At 36.2% G+C, this 20660-nt stretch overlaps 1 protein-coding gene across 4 annotated transcripts in view; it reads left to right on the forward strand.

Annotated features, from left to right (window-relative positions):
• Nucleotides 1–20383, forward strand: part of LOC121089854 (pleckstrin homology domain interacting protein) — a 118501-nt gene extending 98118 nt beyond the window's left edge. For 2 of the 4 annotated variants that reach the window (XM_040597521.1, XM_040597523.1), the window contains 11 exons: nucleotides 604–759; nucleotides 2665–2785; nucleotides 4720–4845; nucleotides 6862–6934; nucleotides 7333–7383; nucleotides 7670–7819; nucleotides 8449–8601; nucleotides 10659–10822; nucleotides 11302–11582; nucleotides 11906–12067; nucleotides 13899–20383. In XM_040597521.1, the coding sequence (XP_040453455.1) occupies nucleotides 604–759; nucleotides 2665–2785; nucleotides 4720–4845; nucleotides 6862–6934; nucleotides 7333–7383; nucleotides 7670–7819; nucleotides 8449–8601; nucleotides 10659–10822; nucleotides 11302–11582; nucleotides 11906–12067; nucleotides 13899–14542 (2081 nt within the window). In that variant the 3' untranslated portion in view covers nucleotides 14543–20383. Of the gene's footprint in view, nucleotides 1–603; nucleotides 760–2664; nucleotides 2786–4719; nucleotides 4846–6861; nucleotides 6935–7332; nucleotides 7384–7669; nucleotides 7820–8448; nucleotides 8602–10658; nucleotides 10823–10940; nucleotides 11013–11301; nucleotides 11583–11905; nucleotides 12068–13898 lie in introns of those variants that run through there. The other 2 variants (XM_040597522.1, XR_005828401.1) reach the window with 2 other exon arrangements.
• The last annotated feature ends 277 nt before the right edge of the window (nucleotides 20384–20660 follow it).

Raw genomic sequence — 20660 nt, forward strand, 5'->3', positions numbered from 1 at the left:
GGCCCTTTTAATTTGCTTGCTCAGGAGCTCTGGTTTTGGCATTTGACCTCATGTGTCACAAACCATGACAAGACGGAACCACTGTCTGGAGAGTGTTTTAGCATCAATATCAAAGTCATTTAAGCTCCATCTGAAAATCATTGACCATCCGTTACCAAAACTATATATTACCAAGAATTTGGGTTGTTTTTTTTTTTAAAAAAAAAAAGCAACCACAAAACCCACAATCACACACACAAAAAGCCAAGAACAAATAAACAAAAAAACCCCAACTAAACCACCCCAAAACAAAACACAAACTAACTGGGGTAAAGGAGTGTCTTAGTTGGTTCTAAAATAAATTCTACAATTAGCTATTTGGAAGAAGGTAAATCTTGTTTCTTGGAAGACTTGTACACCAAACTACATTGTGAGGATTTAAATTTAACATATAACAATATACAGAAATGATACTGGATGTGTCCAAAATGTCTTTGAGCAAATCAAGAACTATGCATTTGTTTTGGTTAGTAAAATGATGTTACACATCTTTGAATTACGGGTATATGTATTACACAAGATACAAAGATTTATGTTTTATTTAGTTTTCGTGTTACATTCTAGCTGTATTTCCAGAAGAACTGGGAACTAGTGTTCCTTTAACAGATGACGAACGTAGAACGCTGCTCTACAAACCTCTGGATGGAGAGTGGGGTTCCAGGACCCGAGACGAGGAGTGCGACAGAGTTATTGCAGGGATAAACCAGCTCATGACTCTAGGTAAATCCTGAATAATATGGGAAATGTTTTCCTGTTACATTTTTCCGACTATGCTCATCTGTACTTCTGAAATTACAAAACCGAATGTGATAAAACACATCTTTTACCTTTTGATTAGCTGGAACAAAACTTTCTCAGTGAGTTCATATAAAACCTAAATTTTCTCCTGTTCTCAACTGTTGAGTTTTGGTAGATAATTTGACATATATGTGCTAGGGGTTTGTGTTTTACATGCTAAAACCAAGTACTTAATTTTTTACTTTAGCCCCCAGAATGACTTGTGGGGGCTAAAACTGCAAACGTTATGATGAACAGAATATTAAGTATATTACAGGCCGATGGAGGGGGGCATCTTACATACTTAGAGAATGGATAACTATGTGTAATTTCCCCTTTTCTAATTGCCTTTTCTAATTCTCGTTTTCTCCCCCACGTTGCCATAGTTGTGCAAAATATTGAGGAAAAAGTAGTTTATTAACGTATGAAAAGGCACTTGCTATTTGGTTGTAGAGCAATTACTCTTCACAGGCAGCTTCTGAAAAGGTAATTGTTAAAACGTTTAACACATCACTGCCACATTTACATGATCAAAGATGGGTGTCTGAGGTGGAGGTCCATCAGTGAAACGCAAGCTGAATCTCAAGTCTTTTGTATATTTTGTGATGAGCAAACTGTGTTAAGTCAGCACTCAAATTCTGGGGTAACAATGGTCATAAATTATATATATAATTTGTCACAGACAGTTTTTTTTAAAAAAACTGATTTTTTTAAATAAAGCAAGGTAAGACACATTTTTAAAAAGCCAGAAAACTCTTTAACACTCGAAATATTTCTGGTACTGACGTGTCCCACATTATGGCTTCTTCAGTGTCATGCTGCGTAAGCAGCTTCCTATTGCTTCCAGAAGGAAGGAAGTATCTATACAGTTCAGTAATCCAGCTTACAGAATTACATTTTAAAAAGCTTGTGAGGAAATGAAATTTTAGTTATTTTCACTGTGTTGTCTAAGAGTAATGGTTTTACATTTTGCATTATGTTGTATGGCATACTGCTTAGTTTGGGATTTAACTATAGCATATGTCGTGCGTATCGGTACAAAGCAGCAGTTGCTGGAACATTCATAAGTAAACAGCTTTTAGAAGAGGAGCAGTCTGTTTAGCAACAGCGTATTTCCTGTTCTTAAAAGCTTTTGAGAGAGACATTAAAGGTTTTTTTTGTCTTTTTGTATTCCAGTATTTTCCCCTGAGTTATGAAATGTTAGAATGATGTGCCTAAGCACTCAGACTTCTAAGCACAGGAAGGAAAAAAAAAAACCAAAAACAAGTTTGTGTAGGTGCAGAGATTTAAGTTGCTCAGCAGTCTTCTAACGTTATGGTGGATTGGTCTTAGAAGGCTCCTTTACAGTTCGGTAGGGACAAGAGATTGTGTTTCACTTTTATTTGGAGTGTGGACTTGCCCCATATCTTAATGAGATTGAAATAGTCCTGTAACTTACGTGGTAAGAATTTTAATGCATTGCTTTGTTTGAAGATGGGAGAGTGGCAGTACAAAACCAAATTAAATGACCCTGTGTTGTAAATAATGATACTGAATGGCACATCTTCATATATGTATAATTCATACATTTGAATCTGCTTTTCAAAGGTGTATATTTTGCATATCTGAGGAATGTGGTGTTTCATGCGCAACAGAATGGGTAGCTGCTGCAGTGACTGTACTTGCAACTCAGCAAGCACTTACATGTAGAGTATCACAAATTGTTTGGAATATCTAGTTGTTGGTGGTTTTGGGAAGGTGCTATGCATTTCAAACATGAGCATATGTTGCAGGGGATGAATCTTGAAACTGCTAAGGGGCTTTTGTGGTATATAACCGATTTTGGTTTTTTTTTTTCATTCTGTCTAGATATTGCTTCTGCATTCGTGGCACCTGTGGATCTTCAGGCTTACCCCATGTATTGCACTGTTGTGGCGTATCCCACAGACCTCAGTACCATTAAACAAAGACTGGAAAGCAGATTTTACAGGTTAGATCCAAGTCTCAGTTCTTGCTGTGAAATACTGCTGACCGTAGTTTTTGGTAGCTCTTTGTCTTGTAATAAATACCCAGTTAGGAGATGGGTACAGGTGTGTGCTCTCATCTTCTATCCTTGAGCTAGGCTTCCTTTTTGTAAAACTTCTAAAAGGATTGAACATCTCCAAAATGTATTTTAGAATTACGTGGCATTCAGATTCCTGCTTATGCAAATGGCTTGTTCCATGTGAGATTCAAACTGCAGGACCAGAGACTAGGTCAGTAAAATGACTCTTAGTCAAAAGGATTAAGTTTCCACTTATTTTCTTTTTTTAAATCTGTTTTTTTTAGTAAGAGGAACCTTAGAAATATATTAAGTGTATTTATCCTACTGTGCTTTTAAAAAATAAATAAATTTTGCATTATCACTTCAGAAGCTACACAGAAGAGAGTTTCTAAAATTACTGGTCTTGAAATTCTAAATTGTTGGATAGCAATAAAAATAAGTTTAAACTTTTTGACACTGTTCCGACATTTTCCTAAACTATGATTGTAATTGCTGTATTTTTTTGCAGTAAATATCAGTGTTAGGAGTATGCTCCTTTAAATTACTTCTACTTCTTTTGAATAAACACGGCTAACGTTTTGTTTTGGGCCAAATTTCAAAGTTAATTTGTAGGACTTTATGCGTACTAACTGAAGACTGAATTCTAAATGAAAAAAATCACTTTTTCATTTTCAAAAAAGCCATTTATACATCATAATGCAGTAATGCACATTTCTTGTTCCATGTTTATTGTGTGATAAAAGTTAAACCAGCTTTCACTTCTGTAATGTACTGCTTTGCAATCAGAAGTGATGAGGATGTTTTGCTGGATTGTTTCTCTTGTTAAAAAAGTTAGGCGGTTATTTTAGATAATCAGTATACTTTTCCAGTAAACCTGGTTTTATTAGTTTGTGGTATTGCCAAGGCCTGGTTAGGTAATAAGCAGCCACTTTGTGTTGTGGTTTCCAGTGAAATTATTTTTTACCTCCTGCAGGAAAGATTGTTCAGATCACTTGTGATTTTGGTAGCTTTTCATGAGGCTTACCTTAAAACATACTTTTTTTTCTCTTCTGAACCAGGAGTCTTAGCATGCCTGTGTGTTTTTAAAATATGCAAAACAAGACAAAAAGTATGGGCGTTCCCAGTCACCGCTGGCATTGTATAGATCTAAATGCTGGGGCCATAAACATAATTAAATTGCATCTAAACAGTTATTCTACACTACACTTGTTAAAATGATCCCCGGCTTAACTTTGCAAAACATTTGTACATCATGTTTTGCTGGTAGGAAAATGAAAGACTGCATATATTTGTGACTTCTGTGCTGTCAGAGTTTTTATATGAAATAGTATTTATTATATTTATCTCTCTTTTTTTTTTTTTTTTTTTTAGATCTAGATCTGATTTTTTCAGTTATTTTAGCTTTTGCGCGTAATTTTTCATAATGTGACTATTCTATGGTTAGGTCATTAAATCAGACCTGCGTGAGGAAATCTGGTCGTTGTCTATCTGTCAGAAAAATGTATACTTTTAATAAATCTTTATAACTATTTTGTTAATCCTCAGCTGTAACTTCAGAGGTGGTACAGGGTGGGTTAAGGAATAATAAAAGCTGAAGCGTCACAGCTGACTTATTCCAAGGAGTGTCAGCTGTGTATCCTTAAACCCTTTTGTATAAGTTACTGCAGGACATAAGAGCAGGAAGCCCAAGGAAGCTCCCTTCTGCTGGTCGCGTAGGGCAACATATTGAAGTGTGCGTGTTTTCTGATGTGATGTAAAAAAATGGTCAATGGGGTAGTACATTGGAAGAAGAATGTAAGGCTTTTTCTCCTGTTTCATAGACATTGCTGGAAATGAAGTCGTGTTCTCCGCCCCCCCCCCCCCCCTCCTTTCATATACAGGCGCCTTTCTTCATTAATGTGGGAAGTCCGGTACATAGAACATAATACTCGCACATTTAATGAACCTGGAAGTCCTATTGTCAAATCTGCCAAATTTGTCACAGATCTTCTGCTACACTTCATAAAGTGAGTTGCTTAGTAGGTCTGTTGTTATTCCTGTCTCTAACCAAGGTATTTAGTCTTTTCAGATCTGAATTTTAAAGTGATGTAGTTTTGTAGCTTGAATAAACTTGCTGTCTGCTGTTGGGGCAGAAAGGAAGAAAGCTAATGTTGATGAAGAAATAAGTTTGCAAAACAAGATGAAATTTTACAATATGTTGATTGGCATAGATTGGCATGGCATTTTATTTAGAGACTTTCTGCTAAATGATAAAAATGGGTCTGAGTATCTTCATGAAGTGATAGATATATTTATAGGTAAGTTAGGAGTTCTAATTCTGAGTTTGAATACTGCCTGTGTTAACATAATTGTGGGCATTTAATTCTGAAGTCTTTATAATGTGATTGAAAATGGTGTTTGATATGCAAAATCTAAACCAGAAGCTTTGTGGCTGACAGAAACAGTAGTTGTCTTTCAAATGTTCTTTTTTATTATTGTCTGTAGAAAAAGTCAGTGAGAAATGTTTCAGATTTGAGTCAGTTGACACATCTGCAGACCCAAAGTTTGTACAAAGACTTTACTATGTCCATTACTTTGATTTACTTGTACACAGGGAATGCTGCTGTTCCCACCTTTTAGAAACAGCAAGATACTTCATTAATTTAACAAAAATAACATTTTTAGTGATTTAGTTTCTCTAATTTAGTGTTGAATTGAATCTTGTTTTTTATTTTGTGTATTCTTAAGAACGTTGGAATTGCATTATGTATTTGGAAATCTAGGACTTTGACTCCATACCTAAGTCTTTGATACCTTCAGTACCTGTGATTGCTGGTACTGGCTGGACAGTGAAAAATACTTAACTTCTTCAGATGTTAAAAGTTTTGGGGAAATATACCTTTAGGAACAGGCATGTATCTAAAGGGGCTTCTCTGTTACTAACTGTTCTTTAACATCTTTGTCCTGCGTGTCTCTCTTTCTGATTAATTAAGCAGCTCAGGGTTTTTCAAAGTGTCTGTTTTTAATTGGCTTAGCTAAATTAGTGCAACACATGGATATTCTTATTTAATAATGGCCTATAGCTTGTGTCTATTAATATACTCACTTAAGTGAACTAGGAATGCATATAAATCCCAGAGGGTTTTGATGGGTTGTGGTTTTTTGGCTTTGGGATTTTTAGGGTTCTAGCTGCAGGGTAGAAGACCTAGACCATGGAAGGCAAACTTCATGGTTCTAGCAAGAGTGAAGTATCTAGATGCCTCTGAGAATCTAAGGCTCAGAAAGAGACGACTGAGCCTTAGTTACCTAAATTACCTCAGTCTTCTAAAAAGCAGAAAATGAGGGGTGAGGTGTGTGTTGCTTGACCTTGTCTTACCTTCTCCCCCAGCTGCTCCAGTGATAAGCACAGTAGCCTGTTATTTATGGATTACAATTCCACTGTAGTTGCTGAGTCTTTATTCCTTTTTTCTGGTGGTTCGCATTGCTACATAGTAGAAAACCTTTGGACTTCCTTTTGTGTAGGGGTTTGCTGTGTTATACAATTGAAAATCAGTGTTTATTTTGCAGATATAATTATGTAGGTTTATACAACAACAGTGTTAGTCCTTACACAAATAAACGTTACATTTCAAGTGTCTTGCGTTGTGGGTACTAATGTATTAAATCGCTTTCTTGTACACTAAATCCACTAAGTGTTTCTTACAGAGCTAGATGGGCCCCAGAACCCTTTATGTGGTATAGTATTAGATTTTTCTAATGCTAATAAATTCGTAGTAAAAGATTATAATTTTTAATTTTGAAACAGTGCCGCTATTAAATGCTCTATATTTTACAGAGTGCAGATAATATTTTTACAGCTTTTTGAACAGAAGATTAGCTTTTCTTATTACTACCATCCTTTTAGCATTCATATAGAACTAAACACTTTATTGTTTTATTTGGGAATGCTTTCATAAACATTTTCCTTATCCTTGGAAAAATAATAGTTGATTCCATAGGTGAAGATGGAAAATAAATGTTAGCGTGTGTTTCTTCTTACACAGAGACCAGAGTTGCTATGACATAATCCCGTTATACAATGCAATGAAGAAGAAAGTGTTGTCTGACTCTGAGGAGGTAAGTGGTTGTGTCTTGGATACTGGAGTTGATAGGCTGGGGAAAGAGGACCTCTGTCTGTCCTACTAGATACGAAAGTGCTGTTTTCAGTCACTGTAAGGGAGCAGGGTGTACTTTTCTGTCAATGAGATGTTTCTTTTTGTCAGCTGGGAAGCTGGGTAAAAATCCAGCCTCTTCCCCTTCAGTGCAGTGAGCTTTAACTGTTTGCTGGGGAATTTAGATAACTTCTTAAACTTCTGAGAGGTTCTCAAAACTGACTGTCACTTGAAATGCTTCCCAGAGGGACAGGGATAGAACTGTAAAGACTCAACTTATAAGTGAAGTGTAAAAGAACTCACCTACTCATGTATGCTTATATTTTTTTAACCTTTTTATGCGACTCATTATCTTGCTCAAAGGAAGAAGAGAAAGATACAAACGTGCCAGGAACTTCCACTAGAAAAAGAAAGGTAATTTTTTTTTAATGGTTTATAACACTATAAATACTTGGAAATGCATTTGTAAACAAAGGAATGTAAAACTGAAAATTGTTTTTATTAATCCTGTAATGTCAGCTTTTGGCAAGTTTTGAACTTAGTGATGTGTTCTGTTGAACTCTTCAAGGTAAAAGCATTTATGTGTGCTGCTGCATGTTCTGAATTCATTAATTTGAATTTATATCCTGCAGGGTCCCTTTTCCAGCAGATTCTGTAAAAACAGCTAGTTTTTTGCTGACAGACAATATTGTCATTTCAGGATCATCAGCCAAAGCGGCGGCTACGTAATAGAGCTCAGTCATATGACATTCAGTCATGGAAGAAGCAATGTCAGGAGCTGCTAAATCTCATTTTTCAGTGCGAAGACTCAGAACCGTTCCGACAACCAGTGGACCTACTTGAATATCCAGTGAGTATTTTGGAACAGGAAGGCCAGTTATAATCTAGCTCTTAAGTGGTTGGCTTTTTTTTTTTTTTTAAACTGTGACCATTTTTCCAACTCTTTTAATTGAAACTTCAGGCAGCAGAACTTCCTCTGTTTTTTCCATAGCCTAGAAAAAAAGTACTGTCATGGGCTTGAACAGGGTCCTGTTGAAGCCTGTGGAGTTTTGATTATTTTAATATTACTTCCCTAAATTGTCAGACGTCCATTTGGGAAACTGCTCAAGTTTCATCAGGGATGTGCTAAGCCTCTCATCATATTCAGATACCCAAGCTTCATAATTTAAAGCTAATTTGTAAAATCATTATTAGTCTTAGTAACAAGTTTGAGCTGTTAAGTCACCCAGAAAGCTTGTAGTCACACTTTCTTATCATGGTTATCATCACTTACTTTCAAACTCCAGTCCTGTTGACTATGTCTATGAGGAGTTGTGTCATGTATGAGTAGAAAAAAGCAAAATGCCTTAAGCAGTCTTCCATACCTATTTAAAGAGGACATTTGGTTTAAACAGGTTTTTCAAATATATCATAATGAAAATGTTACATTAAGACTTGGGAAAAAGATCTGTAATACGTTGCTTTGCTATTTCTTAACAGGATTATAGAGATATTATTGACACTCCTATGGATTTTGCTACTGTTAGAGAAACACTGGAAGCCGGCAACTATGAGTCACCGATGGAGTTATGTAAGGATGTGAGACTTATTTTCAGCAATTCCAAGGCCTATACACCAAGTAAAAGATCAAGGGTAAGACTTAGTTTCTTCTTTTTGTTATCTGAAAGAACACTTATATCTGGAAAATAAAGGACAGAAACCATGTGATTGATTACTTAAAAATAAATTATTTCTTATATTCAAATATTAATATTTCTGAGAAAGTAGTATAGCTTTGTATTTTAAAGGAAAGGAATGTATGCTGTTTAAATGCCTAAAGGTCTGATGTTCGGCGAGTGTGTTTCAAAGATAATATTTGAAAGTGGACCTAAAGGGAGAGCCACATTAAAGGAGACATCTGTAGAAACATGATTGTGGGTACAATAGTGGAATTTAACTGAGAAACTAGATTTTCAAACACACACGCAACACAACACACTTCCACTCTGAAGGTTGCCCAAAGCTGAAATACCAAGGTGGAGAGAGCAGAGGGTAATGAAATTCTGTGCTATTCACCAGTATGCAGTGAGATTGTAATGAAGCATTTGGGATTTCTGAGAAACAGAACTGTTTACGTGAAGCATGAGCCTGCAAAGCCATTCTTACTGAGCTGCTACTGAAACGCCCTGCCAGTGGTTTAGAGTTAATAATATTTTCTCTCAAATTGACTTGCAGGCGCAGTATCTGTTAGCAGTGAAAGTTATAAACGTATACTTAAGCGTGTTCAAGGCTTCTGCGTAGCTTTTCTTTCGTAAGTTGTTAGACTCGAATTATTAATAGCTTTTATGTTTGGCTGTTCTAAGTAGCAAATTAATCGTCAGGACTTTACTGTCTTAAAACATACAGCCAAATTCCTTAGTAGGTGACTAGCAAGAAGGACTGACCAGTGCTTGATCTCTCCTCGGTCAGTAATAGACTGTCCCACTACCTTTTGGGGCTACCTAGGAATCAGTCTCTCGTCTTTCAGTTGCTTCAAAGGGCAGGGCTTTTGGGGCAGGTCTGGATTCTCCTGTGGTTCTTCTTTCTCTTCTTGATCTCTGTGTCCCTGTCCATGGCAGGGGGGTTGGAACTAGATGATCCTGAAAATCCCTTCCAACCATTCCATGGTTTGATGGGATTCCTCAAACCAAGATAGAATGCTTGAGAGTATCTTCGCTCTGTGTGATTGATTTCACAGATTCTTCTGTCATTTTTGTAATTTTTCATGTTTCTTCCAAATGTGCTGGTATAGTAGTAAACTTGTAGATCTCTTTTATTTTACGTAGAAGTGGAAGGTTCTGGCATGAAGAATTTTAATACCCCGAAACCTATGTACTTTCAGTGCATGTAAAGCAGAGCTGTTGAATGTTGATGTTTTTACTCTGACTTGTCATTCAGTGATATATTTAGCATCTTACTTTACATCACTGATGCTTACTTGAAGATTAATCCTAAACCTGTCAGCTTGTTTTTTCCTTGGCACATTAGACGTATATTTTTATATAGCTTTTTACATATTTTTCTTGTGAAATTTCTTTGGATGTCCTCTTGAGTAATGCATGCGGAATCTGTAACACTGTTTGTTGTGGCACTCTGATAGTTTAAACTAGTTTAAAATAGTTTAATATTGTCTTTGTATTTCATACACTAAGAAGGTGCTGTGTCCCCTCTGAAAGTATCTATAGACAGTTCACTTCTGTGTTTTTTATTTCCAGAATTAATAGCAACTGTGCTGACGTAACTAGTTGTCATCTAAACTGAGGCCGAGTCTCTATAAATCATCCAAGGCTAGAGGGGCAGGGGGGAGGAGGGGAAGTGCACCTGCATAATTCTGGTACATTTATTGTACCTATTGCAACCAATTTAACCGTAATATCGGTTCATCCATAAGAGGAATAGACTGATGTTCAAATATAAGATGTAAGAATGCAACTTAATACAGAAGTAAATTATATTTCTTGACCTTAGGTGGCTTTTCTATTTTTTTCCTTATATTACAACTGAAGGTTTCATATACACTTTTCAAAACCATGAAAATAGTTAAAAATAAACCTACACATTGGATTAGTGGAAATTTGTTGAGGCAGACTGTCCTTACTTTTCTAGCTGTTGTTCAATGATAAGTAAAAATGATGCTTTGGAAAAATATAAAATTTGTGTGTCTTTTTTAGATTTACAGCATGAGCTTGCGCCTTTCTGCTTTCTTTGAAGAACACATAAGTTCTATTTTATCGGATTATAAATCTGCCCTACGCTTTCATAAAAGAAATACAATAAAGAAACGAAGGAAAAAAAGAAGTAGAAGCAGCTCAGTTTCCAGTAGTGTGGCATCCAGGTACATTTAATTCCGTTACAGTATTCATGAAATGCTGCGTAAGTTTGACATACCTAAACAGCAGAACGTAGTGTGGTTTTTTTTCTTAATACTTCCTTTACTATTCCCTATATTGCAGAGTGATATAGCTTTGACATGCAAGTTCCTATGATGTGGAAGAGTTTTAAACTTTACTTAGAGCTGTCCTAGTGTAAGTGCTTAAAATTCAAATAACTCTTAAACATGTACAGTAAAGCAGCATCGTTAGGATAGTGATTGCATCACGCTTTGTCAAATAACTGTAGCATTGATTGTGAAGTTTCACTTCTCAGAGGCTCACAACTAGATGAATTTCCACAGCAAATGTCATATTTTTAACATACTTCATGCAGAGATGATAGTTTTGCTCCCACGGTCTCAGACGCTAGCATTTAATTTTATTTATTCTTGTAAAATTAAAAAGTGGCATTCCAGGATGCAAATTGTTACTCCTTTTGCAGCCCTGAAAGGAAGAGGAGATTAATAAAACCTCATCTGAAGGCAGAAACTTCTGCCACCTCTTCGTGTTCTGCACCTGCACGGTCAACAGCGCCGAGACACGCTCCGCCTCAGATGAATGGAAAAGCAGCTGAAACCTCTTCCCTTGTGCGGACTAGAAGCAATAGGGGGGTAACAGATGTGGCTGTTACAGAGCAACCATCTACTTCTTCAGGAGCAAAGCCTTTAACAATAAAGCCTTTAATTACAAAGTCTACTACTACTGCAGGGTCAGGAAAGTCAGGCAAGTTGGGGATTTTTCATTGGTTTTGGTTTTTTTTAAGCTGTGAATGTTTTTAAACATAAAAGTAGCTTTTTGGAAATCTGAACAAACTTGTCTCAGTTAAGACTGGTTCTGTGTTCAAGCTGCTGTGCCTTTGCGGTTCTTCAGAGGAAAACTGAACAAGTCAGGCTATGTTGTTTTATCCAGGAAGCTTTCTCACTTCTAGATCGCTGATTTAAATTGATTGTTTGTAGTAGAACGTGACTTCCTTTTTAGCCAGATAAGATTGAATGTGGTATAAAGTATTTAACTTGATTTTTTTTTTTTCCTTTTTGTCCTTTTAGTACTGGAGAATTCAACCAAACATTCCAAGAACCAGAATATTGTATCAATCCCTAGTCAGTCTGATTACAGTCATAACACTAGGAATAACTCCACAAGAGAAAATCCTGAGAAAGAGAAACAAATCAAGCGCAAAGTAAAATCTTCCACTGTTAATCAACAAGGTACAGAGTTTCTTTGGAACTTCCTACCCCCAGTTATTGGTGTTGTGGCTGTTGTGTTGCACTTCAGTTGTCATAATTTGGGAGTGGGGAAACAGTATGCAGTATGATTTAGTGGAATAGGGAAGGCTAACGGAACAGCTCAGTCACAGTTAGTTTCCTTCTTGATAAATTGTTTTGAGTATTCTTTTATCACCATCTCCATGGGGTGATAACTGTGTTGTCTAGCCAATTTTGATATGTTAACGTATCTGTACCTTCATTTAAATTATTACAAGGGTCATGTTATGAGTGCTCAGATTCCAGTATAGACTTCTGCGGGGTCACACTTCAAACCCTGTGGGATTTACCTAATAAAACTGATGTGGGTTATATTTGGGTCAGTGAATGCTGAGCGTAATGACACTCTGCACAACCATGAGCATAAAGATCAGAGCGTCCCAGCTGCGCCTTTTGTTCTTTCATTTTTTTGCCTCAGCAAAATAGAACTGTGCAGTGTTTACTGTTTGTGTTTAGTATATTTGTATGGATTGACCAGACCTAGTTTCACATAATCTTCTGACGGGAACTTGCGTGGTGTTTTGATGCCTGGATGCCTTAAAACTCAAAGCTTCTGTGGAGACTGAAATAAGATCTAGTCATAAACGCTTTCCTGTTTATGAAGGAGCTTTGAACTGTTGCGAAGCTGCTGTGAAGCAGCTAGATCCGCTAAACATCTTTTCTATGAAGGTGGAGAAACAGTGGTCTGCAAATTGGGCCTCACATAATTCATCTGGTTACTCCTTGCTTGTACTTCTCATCTCCTTGAGGATTATTTGTTCTCACTTACTTCTGAAAAAGCACCTTGTGGTCTAATAAGTTAAATCATCTGTCCATTCCTTTCAAGCTTTTCTCAGCTGTTACCAGATTGCATGGCTAAATATGCACCTGTTACATAAAATGTAACATGTAAAACCCACAAACTGGATGTTTGGTCAGGTCAGAGGTATCTGAGGGTTGTTGACGTGATCCTGTCTCTCCTGCACGTCCAGTGACACGACAGTAGAGGCCTGCGCTTGTAGTGCGCGATAGGGCACAGTTGAACGCAGCAGGAGCTGTCCATGAGTGTTCCGTCAAAGGACTGGATGGACTATCGAGCTGGCTAGGCCAGGGCTGTGGTGTCAGAACATCTCCACGTGGCGTGTCCCACGGAGGCAGTTGAGTACCTCTCACTTAGCCCGTAAAAGTCTCCAAGCAAATACCTCGTATCCTGCATCTGTTTATGTCAGAAGCGTGTGCAAATAGCAGACTTCGTTGTTAAAGTCTCCCACATTTCTACCCTTTTCCTCACTTATTGTTGAAACAACCGCGGTCTAATGAGCTAGCCATAAGGGATGTGACCTCAGGCTGAAAAAAAATTTTTGATTTCTCCAGAGAAGACCTGCTGTGAAGCATTCCTGATCCTTGCAGCAGTGCTTCTTGAGCAACTTTTTGCTGCTGCTGATACCAAATCGGAGGTTTTGTCCACTGGGGGCATATAAGTGAATAAAAACACTTGAGCTCTTCCCTTTTTCCCTCTCTTCTTTCTTTCCCCCTGCCTCCTCTTCTTTTTTTTTTCTTTTTTCTTCCCCCCCTCCCCCTTCAAGCTACCTTGAGCTAAACTCAACTAGAAGTTAGTCCTTATTGCATACTGGAATGAAGCTTTTTGAGCTCTACTTTGGGCTTCTTAGATTTTGACAGGTTGGCAATCACTGTGAATCCGTTCAGATATTTTAGTGAGAGTTTTATTAAGGCAGTGTGAAAATTAATGTAAATGCAAATCTGTTACGTGGTATCTGTTCTCATTTCTTTACAGCAGATTGCAAGAATAACGCTTTGGCATCAGGAAGCGTCCAGGTAAACGGACACGGGGGACAGCCTTTGAAACCTCCAGTTAAAAGAGGTCCCGGACGGAAACCGAAGGTGGAGACGACTAACAGTAGCTGTGAAGTGGTGCACAAGAAAAGAGGCCGAAAACCAAAAAAGCTACAAATTGTTGAACAGCAAAAGGTTGCAGAGCAGAATACAATCCAGACTGCAAGGGATATACCAGAAGAAGCCTCTGCTTCTACCGCATGCAATTCTCTTTCTGAAAATAATATGAAGGAAGACTTGTTACAAAAAAAAGGCCGTGGGGGTAGAAAGCCAAAAAGGAAGATAAAGACCCATCAGCCAGGCTCGGACCTCTTAGTTCCTGCAAATGTAAAAATGCAAACAAGAAGCAGGAGGAAAAAGATAGATGAGCCTATGGAGGAGGGGTCTGAAGAGCTTAAAGATTCTGAGCCTCACATGAGAACTAGAAACCAGGGTAGGAGGACAGCCTTTTACAATGAAGATGACTCTGAGGAAGAGCAACGGCAGCTATTGTTTGAAGACACCTCCTTAACTTTTGGAACATCTAGCCGAGGCAGAGTCCGAAAGTTGACTGAAAAAGCAAAAGCTAATTTAATCGGTTGGTGATTTTTACCAAGGGTTTTACTTCAGAATGCTATGAAGCAGGTACAGTTAAGGAACAGCAGAACAGACTTCTGCTTCCCTGCTGCTATTATGGGTTAGAAGAATATGTTCTGATTTGGGGAGAAAAATCTAGCAAAAAATAAACTGAAAGAACATTCTTTGAAAGAAATATATATTTTAAACTTTTGCTATTTATTGCCCTCCAAATAGGTTATGCATTTCAACAGTCATTTTGTTCACAGTTGAGAGTAATTGAAGCAATTTCTGACTGACGTACAGAGTTGAGAACTACTCTGTTTTAGTAGTGCGTAGTATCTCTACACAATTAAAAAAAAGGTGATAGAACTTTTAATGCCACAAACTGAAAACGGAAGTCTTATTTTTGACCAAGCAAGGTACACTTTGATTGTAAAGTCAACTTGCCTAGGAAGGCAGATTTTGGCAAACAGTGGCAGTAATTCACTTACATTTCTGTTAAATACAGAAATACCAAACTTAAATCTCAAAACGCTTAATTTCAGTTGTGATGGAACATTCAACTGCAAAAGGAGCCTAGCACAGGCTGTTGGTTTATCCAAGTTCTGCCAAACATAGCAAAAATGTAAACAAAATATATATATATATCCACATTGGAAAAAGTTTGACTAATGTCTAATTTTTCAGACCTTGATTCTTGTATCAATCACTAAATCTCTGTTTATTGTGCCAAAGACTGAGAATCAGTGCAGTGGAAAGCCTTTTTTTCTTTTTGAGTGTCAGTACAGCATACCATTTGCAATGATAAAAGCTGTGTATTGTTTTAAATAGTAAGTTGTTAACATTGTTCTGAAATGTATCCTTTTTGGTACTTTTGGTAGAAAATAATGCACTGGTGGGGTCCTTTGACAGAGATGTTTTAGACAAAATGTATAATTGGTTAAAGGATTCAAGGAAATTACAGGACAGGTATGGAATGATGATGTTTACTTTCTGATCCAGATTGATTGTTGTTTCTACAACTTTAGACATGCTTAAGAGGCTAAAATGACCTACAAAGAAGAGTGTATGTGTATATATTAGTATATACATAAACACATACATATAAAATATTACCCAGGTATAAATTTTTTTCAGGATTTTTTAGATAGCACTAGAATTGAAAATAAATTTTAAAATGTCATACTTTATAGTTTAATTTTAAGGGGAAGATTGGTTATTTTCAATTATTAAGGTTAAAAGGCCAAATCACTTTTTATGCAATCATGTTTTATACAGTGGTCTCATTGCACATTGTGTTTTTCTGCACTTTTTATGGTATATCACGCTGACATAAGTCAATATACACCCTAAAGAAAAATTCCATTTAATGATTGTGCCTTGTATTCTATTATTTCTTGCATCCTTAGTAAAATTAAGTTGTCTATTGTAAATGATAACTATATGACTTAGGGGAATGTATTGTTATATGTACTGCTCTGGAAAAGAAAAGCAGTTATTTATTTGTTTATGGTACATTTAGTTATTTTATACCTTTGCAAACAAACTTTAATACCATTTTCTATCACTTAAAAAAAAGTATTGTCCAGTTTTAAGGAAAAAAATACGGAAGTAGTCATATTTTCTGAGATCTGGTATGGTACAAAAATGTAACCAAAATTTTGTGGGTTTACATTATTTTGCAGGTTTGGATAGTGTGAAAGTTCTGGGGGGTTTTTGTTTGTTTTGGGTTTTTTTTGTTTTGGTTTTGTGTGTGTGTGTGTGTGTGACCTAACTTAGTTGAAAAAATAAACCTGAAATGAAACCTCAAATCTGTACACCCTTAGTTAATAATAACTCTGGGATGGGGTGGGGTGGTGTTTGTTTGGTTTTTGGTTTTGTGTTTGATTTTTTTTTTTTTTACAAACATCATCTGCAATATCTGGAAGGGAGGGCATACAGAATTAAGACCTTAAATTTGCACAGATTCTGTATACTTATTTGAAGTCTGATTCTTCACACTTTATTTTCTGTTACCAAAAAAAGCTTAAATTTTTGAACACAGAACATTGGTATTTGGCACCAAGGGGAATAAAAATATGCTACTGTGGAGAGCAAATTAGTATCCACCATACCTAGTTTTCATTATGCATTTTGCTACAAAAAATGATGAAAATGTTTTCCAGATCCTCTTTGAATTGTTATGGATATGAATTTGGGGAGCAGGGATTAGTTTGCATTTCATTTGTTGATATATTTATTTTTTTCTAACAAATACTTCTTTATCATTCAGTTAAAACAGTGTCACTAAACATGAGATAAGATAACAAGCTACGGTTGTGCAGTTGCAATGCAGCTTCACAATTCACAGCTAATTGATTCTACTTGTTAATTTTGTCAAGTCTCACTGATGAAGGCAATCATTTGAAAATGTGTAATTTCCTGATGTTATCTGCATTGTAATATATGAAATAGATTATATCTAAAATTGAACTTCTGTATTTACTCCATTTGTAATAATGTTTTATATGGCATGTTTGTGTATATATTTATATATCAAAAATACCTTGTATGTAAGTTTCAGAGCCTGAAATAATATGTGTTCCCTTAACAGTAAGTAGAAAATTGTACATCTTAATTTTATGAGAATAGAAGGCCTTACTTGCAGAACATGGGTACTGCTTCCCACCCAGTAATATCGGTGACTTTAGCCAGTGATTTTTTAATTCGTATTAGACACATTAATGTTTTTCCTTTTAAAATAAATAGTGGATAATTTGGGTCAAATTTTTTTATAGAAGCAACGCTAGAAAATTATTAGAAATTAATACCAGATTTATTTAAAAGTTATATTTTTATAATTTAATTTCACTAGGTTGCAAACTTTATTTATGAGACTTTAGTCACCATCAGACTGTGCATTTTGGTCGGGGAAAAAGGTATTATTAGAGGTTGTTGTAATATACTGTATCAACACAGAAAAAGAGCTTTTGATTACAAAGTCTTAAGTTTTTTAATGTGAGCAATAAACTATTGGTCAGTGTTCTGAAATAATTTAAGAACTGTAGTTATATGCATGTTTTATAATGCCATCGCAAATACCTAACAACTGGTTCAGAAAATGGAGTATCAAAATCTCATGTGCTTGTTTCACATTTGCATTGTAAATAACATAGGTTCATAGTCATATACACGCAAACGATCTTACAGACCTGGCAGCAATTAACACAGTTTAAGTCATTAACTTCATTTCTATTTGACATGGATATGAGGATACGGTTCTGGTATTTCTACTCTATACTGGGAAACGTTAAAATTGGTATATACCGCTGAGTGGTATCTTAATAGCAGTGTGTTCCCTAACTGCCGATGAGGAAATAAGTTCTGTTTCTGTGATACCAGTGTGCTCTAAATGTTTGACGGAAATCATTGTACCTGTGCCTACATACTTAACAACTCTCTATCCGCTTTGTTTCTGTTGTTAGTGTGTTCCCTGGGAACTGAACTTAAATTTTACCACTGTAGTGTTCATTATTGTCAATATTGAACTAGAGCTCTTTGTCACTCGGCAATGACCGGTGATACAACTTTACGGAAAAATGTCTTCCTCCAGTGATTTGACTGCTGTGATATAGATTTACATATGTTTATTTGTACAGTGTCCGGTTTGTACATGTGACCAGTCTGTTGATAGACTTGTAAGATTGAGTTGGTTGAGTTAAATATTACTATGGCTTAATATTTGTAAAACTCTTAATTGATAAAGGACCCTGATGCAGCACGTAGGATAATATTAATATCTATAAAAAAATAAATTGTAGTATAGAGACAACTTACTGTATTGCTGTACAAATATTTTTTCAAGGACCAGTTCTGATTCTGTGCCCAGAGGCTTTTGTCTTACCAAAAAAACGACTACGTAAAACAAAAAATAGTCTGTCCATTCAGTAACTTCAAGCTTGTTACAATTTTTACACCACATTGTTAAATCTTTTTGCTCACATTTGTCGGATCAAGGACTACAAGTAAATGCTTTAGCGTGTAATTTGAATTTAGGCACATGTTAAATGGTTGGCTGGTTCTATAAAAGCAATAGGCTTAACTGGACGGGACCCTTTCACCCTGCACTTCCGTAGTAGATGGGAGGTTAGAAGTTCCTAAGCTCGCTTTCATCAGCATTCGCATTTGATTTGAAGCATGCAAATCTTACTGAGATAATTTTAACGTATTGTTGGTCAATCAAGATACAGCCATACCACAATAGTTACATTGTGTCCCAAGTCCTTACCTTACTCTAAAGTAGTATATTTTATCCACAGTGTTTTTTCAAAGGTTTGGGGTTTTGTTTTTTTTTTTTGAGGGGGTGGGGGTGGGTTTGTTTGTTGTTGTTTAAGAGTTGAGTGTTTAACAAGAAGTGAAATACAACTGGAACAGTGCTACAGATGTGCTGTGGTACAGATGGTAGAGTCACCTTAGAAACAGCAAAAGCTCATTTTCTGTTTACTACCTAATGAAGACAAATTAACTGTGTAAAATTATTATATATTTTCTTTTATCCCTGCAGTACTTATAACAGATTGGTTTCCAAGGGGACCTAGATATTCAACCAATAAAAGGGCTGTTAGTTTTCCGCTGTAAATTGCTGTATATACATCCTTGTTCATATGCAGAGGAAAGTGTATTCAATTTCATAAAATTGGCCAAGGCTTGACAATGTGTTTCCAATAACAAATCTGGTATTGACAGCTTATAGAGTTTCCTGTTTTTGAATCGGGAATACGGCTTGTACACTTTCTGCTGTGTCTGGAGGAAATAACAGGTAGCTTTTAAACTAGAGCTAATCTCTAGGTGCACTTGCATTTTTGCTAATTTTAATGTGGGAATTCACTGTGTCATTTTTACACAGTGTGTTAGAGGAGGAAACACACCAGAAGGACTAGATTAAAAGACATCTTAAATGGCAGAAAAAAAATTATTAGCTGCTTTTTTTTTCCTCTCCTTTTCCCAAGGTTATAACAGCCTCGAGGCACTCTATAGAGAAACCTTATATGCTGCAATAAAATAAAGGTGAATAAATTTAGCTTTTAGGAGGTAGGTAGTGAGGCAAGTAGTCATTTGGATCCTTTTAATGCAGATAAATACATCAGGAAATTAACTTCAAATAATGCAAACAATATATTTTAGGGAGGGAAGGTAGTACTATACTATGAATTTCTACCCTGAAAGAACCAAGAATGAGGTCGTACAAATTAGGAGTAGAAAGAAATCTGGAGTACCTATCGTGTACACATGCCTGTATGACGTACGTGTCCTGCTCTGTGCTTACAGCTGTGTGTGTTGGTTTGCTAGTACACGGAGACCGTACAGAAGTTACATTTTTGGACCATACTGAAACCGCAGAAGTGTGGTGGACAACTGGATAATGATCTTGTGTGAATTAAATTCTGTCATAATGTTTAAATATGTATAGAACGGAGCTCAACTTCAAGGAAATGACCTAGAAAGGTTAATTTTGAAACTGACACATTTTCAGATTTAAAATTACGCTTATTTTGTACAGAATTATGTAAAACACGAATCTGTTGTATGTAATGAGTAACAGTTTTGAAAACTATAATTCTTTAGCTTTATCAAGGTTTTTTTCCTTCCAGAAATCTAGATTATCATGTTATAACCTGAAGTATCTCACCAGGATAACAGTGCCCTTTCTTTTTGTACATATGGATTGGAAATTTCTTTACTGTTATGTGGACACTTTCTATGTTAGTTTTGATGCATAATACTTTGAATCCTTTTATACAAACTAGAATGTATGTGTAAGAATTACTGTCACTGCAATGTAGTAACTACAAACTTATTTTTAAATAAATAGAAAACATGTTTTTCTAAGCTGTCCAACAGTGTGTGTTTCTATCTAGTAATGTACCGGTTTATGGGACAAGTGCTAATGCGTTCTTCGAAACAGCCTAAAATTGGCTCATTTTGATTCCTCGTGGAATATGGTATAGCTTTACATGGTAGTATGGTATATAGTGTATTATGAGGGAACAGGCGAAACTACAACCTTGATATCACAGCTTGATAGAGCTCAAAATTTGCTATTTTGTAGGGTTTTTCACAGAAACCCGCAGTTCTGGAGGCAGTGTAAAGGCACTAGCATGTGGCA

This window comes from Falco naumanni, chromosome 6, assembly GCF_017639655.2.
Source record: "Falco naumanni isolate bFalNau1 chromosome 6, bFalNau1.pat, whole genome shotgun sequence".
Classification (NCBI taxonomy): domain Eukaryota; kingdom Metazoa; phylum Chordata; class Aves; order Falconiformes; family Falconidae; genus Falco; species Falco naumanni.